Source organism: Zophobas morio, unplaced genomic scaffold (assembly GCF_036711695.1).
Source record: "Zophobas morio isolate AGI-343-1 ecotype UQ-CSIRO unplaced genomic scaffold, CSIRO_AGI_Zmor_V1 ptg000004l, whole genome shotgun sequence".
NCBI lineage: Eukaryota > Metazoa > Arthropoda > Insecta > Coleoptera > Tenebrionidae > Zophobas > Zophobas morio.
Window position 1 is genome coordinate 7,260,776 of NW_026972109.1, and position 10,273 is coordinate 7,271,048.

At 37.5% G+C, this 10,273-nt stretch overlaps 2 protein-coding genes across 6 annotated transcripts in view; one reads left to right on the forward strand and one right to left on the reverse strand.

Moving 5' to 3' along the window:
* Positions 1-10,273, forward strand: part of LOC135139747 (tigger transposable element-derived protein 4-like) — a 191,023-nt gene that overhangs the window by 119,379 nt on the left and 61,371 nt on the right. The gene's annotated exons all lie outside the window — the stretch shown is intronic.
* Positions 1-10,273, reverse strand: part of Spg (sponge) — a 49,042-nt gene that overhangs the window by 13,948 nt on the left and 24,821 nt on the right. For 4 of the 5 annotated variants that reach the window (XR_010282189.1, XM_064069991.1, XM_064070003.1 and 1 more), the window contains exons 4-17: positions 9,993-10,113; positions 5,324-5,551; positions 4,266-4,992; positions 3,944-4,213; positions 3,354-3,889; positions 2,859-3,299; positions 2,520-2,810; positions 2,074-2,468; positions 1,903-1,920; positions 1,676-1,838; positions 1,191-1,628; positions 995-1,136; positions 757-923; positions 350-703 (exon numbers count right to left, since the gene is read on the reverse strand). Coding sequence is in view for 4 of the 5 variants with exons in the window: in XM_064069991.1 (XP_063926061.1) it covers positions 350-703; positions 757-923; positions 995-1,136; positions 1,191-1,628; positions 1,676-1,838; positions 1,903-1,920; positions 2,074-2,468; positions 2,520-2,810; positions 2,859-3,299; positions 3,354-3,889; positions 3,944-4,213; positions 4,266-4,992; positions 5,324-5,551; positions 9,993-10,113 (4,291 nt within the window). In the remaining variant the exon portion in view is untranslated. The remainder of the gene's footprint in view (positions 1-349; positions 704-756; positions 924-994; positions 1,137-1,190; positions 1,629-1,675; positions 1,839-1,902; positions 1,921-2,073; positions 2,469-2,519; positions 2,811-2,858; positions 3,300-3,353; positions 3,890-3,943; positions 4,214-4,265; positions 4,993-5,323; positions 5,552-9,992; positions 10,114-10,273) is intronic. The other variant, XM_064069996.1, reaches the window with a different exon arrangement.

The following is a 10,273-nucleotide window of genomic DNA, read 5'->3' on the forward strand; positions in this document are numbered from 1 at the left end:
CTTATACAAATTTTCCATTTTAAGTTTCATGTTGTAAATAGAAGTCTACACATATTAAAACAAAAAGACAAAGTGTAAGCCCGCCCACCCGCCCTATCTCAATTGTGATGATTTTTTTTATTCGCCGTGAACCAACGGGGCGGAGTTTAACTGCAAAACACTTATTTCTTTATAAGAAATAAAAAACAGGTTTTTGAGTATCGTGTTGTCCAAATTAGACCACATGCATAACCAACAGTCCAACACCAGTGGACCGAAACTTAATAAAATGACATAAGCACAGCATAATCGAGTCATATAAGTAAAACAACACTGAATTGAACCACTCCGTGCAACCACTTTTTCTTACCTGCATCGCCTCCAGAATCAAATTCTTCAAAGTGTAAACGTGCGGCATGTGTTCAGGGCACAGTTTCGCAAACTCTTGTGTAAAGAAAGCCTGTTGATACTTACTAATCCCCCCCTGTACATTCGCGTCAATAATTCCTTGTAATCTCATAGTAAACGGGTTCAAGTTTCGTTTCGGTTCGACCGTGTACGTCGTGACTAGTTGTCTCAGTTCCAATTCGACAGATTGCATTGTTTCACAAGCATACTTTACGGGGGGTATTTCGTCGGTTTGTCTGTCTATCACTTCAAACCACCGCAAGATGCCGGGCAGGTGGTTTTCGATCTCGAGAATCATTCGTTCGATCCATAAAGTCTGTAAAGAGTGTAAGAAAAAGGAAATTTTTAATTTTACTCGTTTGTAGCTACCTTAATCTCATTTTCCTTATCAATAATTCCTTTATGTACAGGACGGTCACACTGAAATCTTTTGACGTCGTTATAGTAGTAAAAACGGGAGATTTTTTCGGGGATTCCGGTCGCCGTGGTAACGGGGTTGGTCTCAGGGATGGGCTTAACGTTACAAATTTGAATGTCTGCGATTGGTTAAGGCAACTTGACTAACTAGTTAAAAATCTGCGTTACTAAATAAGTATGATAAGGATACATTGTCCTTCTGAGTTGATTATGGAATCGTCAGGAGGTGTGTTCTTCATGAGTATCTGAGCAGATGGAAATTCCGTTTGAAGTCTTTGTGTGAAGGCACCGATTCGTTCATATTCTAATCCCCTATATACAAACTGCTTGTTCTACGAAAAACAAAAAAAATAATCACAAACTCTCAAACATCTACACCAACTTACCCTCACGAACAATGGAAAACTTAAACCGTAGAAACCCACCCGAAAATATTCCGGTTCTGGACGGAGCTGCGTCAAAATGTTATCATAAAATTTGGCTTGGTATTTCAAAATATCACTTAAAGCTTTATAATCAAAAAACTGAGTTTCGTACAACGTTGCCAGCTCTTTCAGCAACGGTATACCCTTCTCCCAACATTTCCCCTTATCGAAGTAATTGATTATCTGCCTATACAACTTCTCTTTAACTTGACATTCTGTAAAATTCGGAAAGTTAGCGTCTGCTATCATCGTGGTACTACTCCAAGTCAACTGATCCGCGTATAATTTCATAGTAAAAGCGGCCTCTGTATAATTTTCAGCAGACAAATGCAAATCGTGAAGTTTATAAATATAGCGGAGGTACATTTCCTTCCGGTTGAACTCGTTCTTGTAGAAATTCTACAAGTGGGTAAGTTAGGGAATGATAATAACGGTATGCGACTCACCAGGAGATTGAAAGTGCACGACATGCGTTTGTCGCGATTTTCATCACCTTCGATCACACTCCGATAATCCAGAAGGCGCTCTAAAAGTCGGGTGATGGAACTGATAAAAGCGGCACCACTTTCTTTCCACGCCAAGTCTTCGGATTGGACGCGATCTAGCAAGCTACAACGGAAGCAATCAGTGATTGGTCGTCAACTGAGAGGGGGTAAGAGTGGGGGTTACTTACACCGCACTTAAGTGCTCCCTTCGAAAGCAATAAAATGTGGTTTAGTGGTTAGAAAATTACAAATTTTATGTAATTATTTCGATTATGTAAACCGCAAAATCAAGACGATTCAAGGACTTTACTGTCACAAAATCGAAATAATTCTGCAATGAATGACTAAGTTTTGCTTACATAGTGTTGAACAACCTCCTGTACTCGTCGTCCCCTTTGTTCTCCGAGATCAAAATGTCCAACTTATCGATGAGTTCGCTCTCGACTTGTCTGAAGTTTCCGCGGGCTCGCTGCTCGCATTCCATCATATCAAAGAAAATGTGCAAAGTCGCTTTCCTCAGTTCGATTTCAGGAACAAGTGTTACTTTCAAGAAAGGCCCTACCATCGACGGAATAAAATGTAGTTTGCATTCACCTAACTGTGACCACATGGACAGAATTTGGAAGCCCATTAACACTCGCATGTCGCCGTATTTCTCGATGATTTTCTCACGCTTGACTTCGGAGAAGTGTTCCAGTTGGAGAGGTTTTTGCGTAAGGTAGTCAACAGCGAGATTGAAATAGTCGGTCCACAACTAAAACCGAGTTTGTAATTAATATCGAAAATAAAAAAAAATCGTAGGTACATCTTTGTCGAAATATCCACTGCGGCTATCCAAAAATTTGAAAGCTAGTGGCTGCGCTAATTCTTGTGAGGCTCTCAACATTACGTTGTTGACTACCATTTTGATTACTAGCCAGTCAGGCGGGAAAACTTCCAGTCTGACTAAATTACGAAACACTAAAAATATTCGCAGTAAAAAGTCCTTGAGGGGTTTTCGGTCTAGGTTAGGACCCACTAGAATTTCCCAAAGTCGCTTGTAGTGGAATTCGTCCAATAATTGTAAAATTCCGATCAAACAAGCCACCAGACAACCCTGAAAGTTTTATTTAGTTTTAGCTTTTAGCACAAGATCAAAACTTACCAAAATTTTCGTATCCCTGTCGATGATACTCAAAACGGCCTGAACCAAAATATCCAAAACGTTTATACACAAAGTCTCCACATCGTGGTGCATGCAGTTGTTAATTTTCCCCTGGCCATCAAACTGCTTTCTTTGTTTAAAAAGGAAGGACAAAATCTCCCCCAAAATGTCGGTACAGAGTTTTAACTCATCGCGGCGGTGCAGCTGAGTACGTAAGTGCTTACAAGCGGTAGCAAGCAGAATATTTCTAGACTCATCGTCTTGGAATAATTTACTAGTGATCAGATTTTTAATACATGAAAGCTTAGCTTGAACTAGAAGCACCGGGAGATCTTTGGGAATTGCATCGAGAAGAGTAGCCGCTAATTTTGTCACTTCTATAGTCGGCAACACTTCGATTAGTTGCTCATAGACTGCACTAATAGATACAAGTAGGGCCACCTAAAACGTTTATTTTGTAACTAATGAAAATAAACTAGGTATGGTTTGACATACTTGGGTATTGATAATGTGAGGGTCGTTAACCGTCAACATCTTATTGAGAGACGAGAACACACTGTATAAATCCCTCCGAAAACTGTCCTCGTATTGTCCACAAGTCGCCCGTGAAAACAAGAGTCGACTTTGTATAATCAGCTTGAAAATGTACTCCAAGCTTTTGTAGCACTTCTGAATCGGTTCTTGTTTCTCGAACGATAAAACCCAGTCTGCACAATGTTGCACACTTGTAAGCAGCCCTTTATACACAAGCGCCGCCGCAAAATGATTCCTTATATACGCATCCAACACCGGCTTAAAATGTTGGTACTTCGACCCATCCAACAAATTAAAAATCGACACTAAAACGTGAAAAACTAGGCCACTGTAAGCCGTCGAGTTTCCATCTTCCGTCGAAAACAAAGCAAAAAGTGCGTCCAACACATCCTGTAAAAATTTCACTAGTTCCTCGTCGCCTAAACGTAAAACTCGTTGAAGCGAGTCTTGGATTTTCTCCGGGTGAGATTTCCACCGCAGCAGAGCGAGTAAATCGACTAAAAATAGTACAATTAGAGTGGCGTTGGTGAAAATTTCGTAACTGTTGCTACCATTCTGAGTTAGTTTCGTCGAACACAGTAGCGTTTTTACGAAAACTAGTTCCTTGTGACTTCGCGAAAATTGGCCCACGCTTTCATGATTTCCTTCGAAATCTTTACTGAACGAAGGGTGTGATAAGTAGCCACAGTTTTCGAGCTTTTGGGGGTCTTCACATTTATAGATGTACAGTTCGTGTTGACAGTCTTGCACCGCAGCGCCATCTTTGTCCATTAGGCGTATAAACGAAAAGCCGAAAAGTTTTTTATCGTTTTTTTCGCGTGCTGAAAATCATCAAAATTGTGACCCTTCGTCAAAAATCGTTAGATTACTTACTTGAGCAATGTCTGTACTCTAGCCTCACGTGTGCCCCCGCAAACTTATCAATCGGTAAAGTCAACCGAACATTCTCGGCCCACGCCGGCGAATTGTGGTGATAAATAATCATGGAATTGTATTCCGAAGTCCCTTCCTGTCCCGACGCCCCCCACAAACATCCCTTGATCACATTCTTCTCGCTGTCCAATACCATAATAGTAACTTCGATATTTTTCCCCACCGATTTTCCTCCTCTCTCGAATTCGCCTCGTTCCAGAATCAAGTACAAATCATTCCTGACATCCCCCGGCATTATAACATCCGGAAAACCCAATTTGCTCGTCAAACTAACATTCTTAAACAACATCGCGTTTTCTTCCTTGAGATTGGTCAGTCCCCCGTGTAACATCTTGACGGACGTCATAATACCGTAGTTGGGAGCGCACGCAAGAGCGTTATATTTTCCCGACTGGCGGATTATGAACTCGTGCAACTGATGAAAGTCCTTCTCTTCACCTTGGTATACTTTCATGTTCAGTTCTTTCTCTTCAGAGTCTCCTTCTTTGGTTGTCAGATAATCACCTAAGTTGTACACGGCAACCCCGTGAGGCCTTTTAAAAACCTGTTGCTGTAATACCGCGTTCTTTTCAGTCTTTTTCGAGCTATCCGAGTAGATCATTTTGCCGATACGCATCACGTGAGCTATTAGAAATATATCTTTGTTTAGGTCGGAGTTCCCTAAATCCTGAAAAGGAGATATGTTGCAATCAAGATGAAGTCATGTATGATGTTCAATAAATATTGTGACGTTTCAATCTATAATAATTTTGTTCAAACTGTCCCTGGCGCCATCTGTGCGGAAACACAGAAGCAAATCTCCAAACTTCATTATTGAAATGGGACCCAGATAGCGTAAAACAAGTAAACTTAATAGGATTAATTTTATCAACAAGCAAAGTGAATTAAAAACGTTAAAAACAATCGACTCTTACGCTTCAGGTGTTCTTTAATCTAAATGCCAGCTTAACCTCACTAAATTAGTTCACTGAAACACCGCCAGATGTCCCCCTACTTACCGTAAAAACCGTGCAGTTGCTGTGCAGCTTTTCGACGTAATTCGAGAAGCCCTCTTTGGAAATTTTGACTAGGAAACGTTCGCTTATATATTTTTGTTTGGAGGCGTCGTACAGGGAGAAGTAGATTTCGGTGTCCTCGCCGATGTGGTGTCCGAAGTCGCGCATGCAAAAATACAGGTGGTGGGTGAGGGTTTTCTTTTGTTCTTTTTTTCGGATGGTGCCTCGGGCCTATTTAATTTTTAGTTTGGTTTTAATTGGGTGTGTCGATGCGGAAATTCAGGACGTGGAACAGATATTCTTATCAAATAATGTAAATACTGGCGGTCACTGTCAATGTTAAATTGGTGCGTGGGGATTTCACCGAAATTCGGTTTGGTATTTACTCGTTTATGAAGAAGATAAAAATGTTGTTAAAGAGATACGAAATATTTCAACACAATCTCTGCTGAATGCGAAGCGCTATTTTTGTACTCATTGCGGTATCAATAAAAAAATATCAAAAATTGAGTCTTAATAGATAACTGTTTAAAAAAAAATTGAAGACCCAAATTGTATGGTTCTCTGACGATTATACTACATATATTTTTAACTGTATATTTTACTAAAAATACTATATTTTCACATATTTTTCTTTTTTAGAAATGGAAGGATTTACAAAAAAAAAATCACAGTACGGTTATTTTTTAAGCCTGTGTTTCGATATTTTGTGGAGATACAAAGAAAGATATGCACTTTGTTGTGATATAAACGAGTTTAATTTTCATATACATTTTTCAAATAGAATACCCTACATTTTATTACGGCATCTTATTCTACTATTAGTTTTCTTTCTTTTTCGATGGGTATTTTCTATATTTAAAGTTGGCAGTTATTACGATTTCTTACATTTTTTAGAAGAACAAGGAGAAAAAAGTATTTTCTTATTCCATTCCATTTGAAAGAACTGGAATATCGATATTTGAAAATTGTAACGTTTTAGATTTTTTATAAACACTCTGTATATTAAAATTTAATTTAGTTACATATCACAACAAAGCGCGTGTTTTTATTTATCCTTCCACAAAATATTGTAAGACAGACTTTAAAAATAATCCTATTGCGATTTTTTTTGAGAACCTTTGTCTCATCATCTCGTTTTTAGCATTTTGGAAAAATTTTTCATCTTTAAAAATTAACATCTACATATATTATTTATGGAAATTTCATAACGCAACTTTCATCACTGTTTTCAGCTTACGTTAAATTAAAAATAAGCTTGTGTCGAAGAAGCTACTTTTGCTGTCTCATTTTCAACAAAAGAAATCGACAATGTTTTCCACGTAACGGAAAACGCTTTTTAAGCTGAAAACAGTGGTGAAAACCGCGTTCCGAAATTTCCACAAATAATTGAACTATTGAATTTTAAAAGTACGTAATCAAAAATTTCACCAAAACTTAAAAAAAGATGCTTGTATGTAAATTGTTTTTTTAATTGTCGCTGTGTTATATATAACAATACTTGCCAAGATAAGACTGATTTTGGCAAATGACCTACTCTTTAAGAAAATAAAGGGCGGGTGGGCGGGGGTAGTACTTCCTAAGATAAGACTGATATTGCCAAATGACATAGCCTCTAGAAAATAAAGGGCGGGTGGACGGGGCTAGCACCTGCTAAAATAAGACAGATTTTGGCAAATGACATACATTCTAAGAATTTTCAGAAAAGTCCAGAAATGAACAATTCTGGGAAGAAATGCCAGTATCTTGAGAAATAAAGAAAAGATCTTAAAAAAAAGTCAATCTTCGGAAAATAAATAAAAAAAATGGAAAAGTATTCAAACTTTTGCCAAAAAGAGGTTTCATCCAAATCGATCGCCAATTAGTTCAGATCTTTAGAAACAACGGTAAGATCATTAAAAATATTAATATATATAAAAAAAAATAAAGAAGGAAGTGAAAAAGACATCAAGATTTTAATTTTTTTCAGAAAACTCCCATTTGAAGAAGAAATTTAAAGATTATGACGAAAGTGAACAATTTTGAGAAGAAATGTCAGTGTCTTGAAAATAAATCAGAATGTTGAAAAGAGATCAAGATTTTGAACCAAAGTTTCTAAAAATTTTATCCATTCGAGATTTCGTTCAGTTTTTTTTTTCAGTTTCTGTACAGTCTTCAAGAAAATCCGAATTTTTAAAAAAGAAGAAATATTAGTATCTTATTGTAAGATCTTAAAAAAGTCAATCTCTTAAAAAAATAATAAAAAAGTGGATTTATTGTAAAAAAATTCATTCAAAATCGATGTCCAATTTGTACAGATTGTATTGAGTTTGTGGACAGAAGAAAGTCAAGTTTTTCAGAAAAATCCGTATTAAAAAAAAAGATTGTGAAAATAATTAAAAATTCTGACGAAAAATATCAAAGTACATTGACAAAATAAAGGCAAGATCGTGAAAAAATTGTCAATCTCTTCAGAAAATAAATAAGAAAGTTAGTTGAGATTTTCTTCAGTTTCCGGACAGTTCTTCAAAAAGAAAGTCAGAATTTTTAGAAAAGTCCAATTCAAAGAAGAAATCTAAAGCTTGTGAAGGAAATGAACAATTCTGAAAAAAAAAGGTCAGTATCGGGAAAAATAAAAGAAAAATCTTAAAAAAAAAATTGTCAATCTCTTCAGAAAATGAAGAAGAAAATGACATCAAGATTTTTTAAAAATTTTAAGAAATTTTATCCGAAATTAGTACATGTAGTACTACTTGCCAAAATAAGATAGATTTTGGCAAATGGCCTACTCTCTAAAAAAATAAAGGGTGGGTGAGCGGGGTAGTACTCGTTAAGATACGACTGATTTTGTAAAATGGCATACCATCTAAGACAATAAAGGGCGGGTGGGCGGGGATAGTACTTGCTAAGATAAGACTGATTTTGCCAAATGACATACCCTCTAGAAAATAAAGGGTGGCTGGACGGGGCTAGTACTTGTTAAAATAGGACTGACTTTGGCAAATGACCTACTCTCTAAGAAAATAAAGGGCGGGTGGGCGGGGCTAGTACGTGCTACGATTAAACTGATGTTGCCAAATAGCATACTCTCCAAGAAAATAAAGGGTGGGTGGGCGGGGCCAATACTTGCTAAGATAAGACTGATTTTGCCAAATGATATACCCGCTACCCTTTATTTTCTTAGAGGTACAAGTACTAGCCCCGCCCACCCACCCTTACTTTTTTAGAGAGTAGGCCATTTGCCAAAATCAATCTTATTTTGGCATGTACTACTACATGTAGTAGTACTTGTACTAGTAGGTTGTGGACAATTTATATTTAAAATGTCATAGCAATAAGTCTGTTAATAACGGAGATAATGCATTCTGAAAATGAAAGTGAAAAAGATGGGACTCGCCATCAGAAACAAATAAAAATAAACCCTATATAACCAGTAAATAGCTATTTTTTTCCCATCACATTTTCACCGCGACAATTGATCGCCTGTTACTCTGTTCTAAACAACCTTGAATTCTTAATTCGTTATTTACCCGGATAAACTTACACAACAGACTGATTGAGGTTGCGAACTACACTAAAATTTTAATTTATATTCCATATACTCTTTAAATTTAATTCTTCGGCCTTTTTTTTCCTAGGAATACAAAACATTTGGAAATAATCACCTATCAATATGTTTTTGTAAGTGTGTTAGACACTTGACCTTTTACAATCGCCTAATAACAAAGACCAGACGTCTACTCGGTTCCGAATGACAACAACCAATACATAGTTGTCGGGTCATCTTATTAGTCACAAATTTTAAGTGGACACCTCTGCTCAGCAATTTTTTTAACTGTGCTAAGATGATATTTCAATAGTCAAAAATCAAATATTAAATTTGCACACTGTAGGTACGAATTTTATATTTAAATACACTGCACATTTGTGCAAATTATTGTCATCTGACCAACAAAAATATCCTTTTTTAGAAAATATTTACCATCACAAAAGTATACACCGCAAAGTTATAAGTAAAGTTTGTCTAGAATAAGAATTTTATGAACCGCTAAGTTAATTCGTTTTACAGCCCTTTCGCCAATTTTATTGTACAGCTAAAGAGCGTGTTAGGGGAAAGCCCATGTTTATTGCACCCAAGTTCACCCCGCGCCGGGCAGTCCGGCAGGCAGGTACAAATTTCTTAGAAAAACTGCGGTTCGAAAAGGGCTGTAAAACGAATTAACTCTGGGAGTCCATAAAATTCTTATAATTCTAGACAAACTTTACAGAGACAGTCTATAATAATTTCCAGAATACAGGTAGAGTAACGGACAAGTTATGGTTAATTTTCTTAGAACAACCAGAGGTATTTGTACCTGTACCGCATACTTATTTCGTATTCAAGAACCTAACAAAGCTCACGTTGTAAATTTTACTCATAGCAAATTTCACAATCTTGCAAACAATTCGTCGTTAACAGTTAATTTCAAGAATCAGCCAATATATCTCGTTCTACAGGTACACAGTACAGGGGTATTCGACCACAAAGCGTTACTCACTTTACACCGAACTGATAATTGCTCAACAAATAAAACAAACTATCAGAAACCTGAACCATTTGCGGCTTCACTACTTCCCCGATCCTTCGAACCCACTTAAAATTATCCGTGACACGTCCGAATTTCCCCTCTTACCTAATAATAACAATACCCACCGACAACCCCTGCGAATTTTCAGCACTGGACACGTGGTAATGGTACAGCTCCACCACCGACATGGAATCCGGGTCGATCATCTGCGCCCCTTGTCTAGGCACCAAATCCAAGCCCAATTTCCTGAAACAAACCATCGGTTTTATCCCAACATCTCGCAGCCGGGGTGTCGTGACTCAGCGTTCGACAGGTACCATGGGTCAACGCACCCACCTCCAAGGCCAACTAGACGTGCCTGCAAGAATCCCGACTCCCGTTGACATTCCCTCGGGTGCCAACGCGT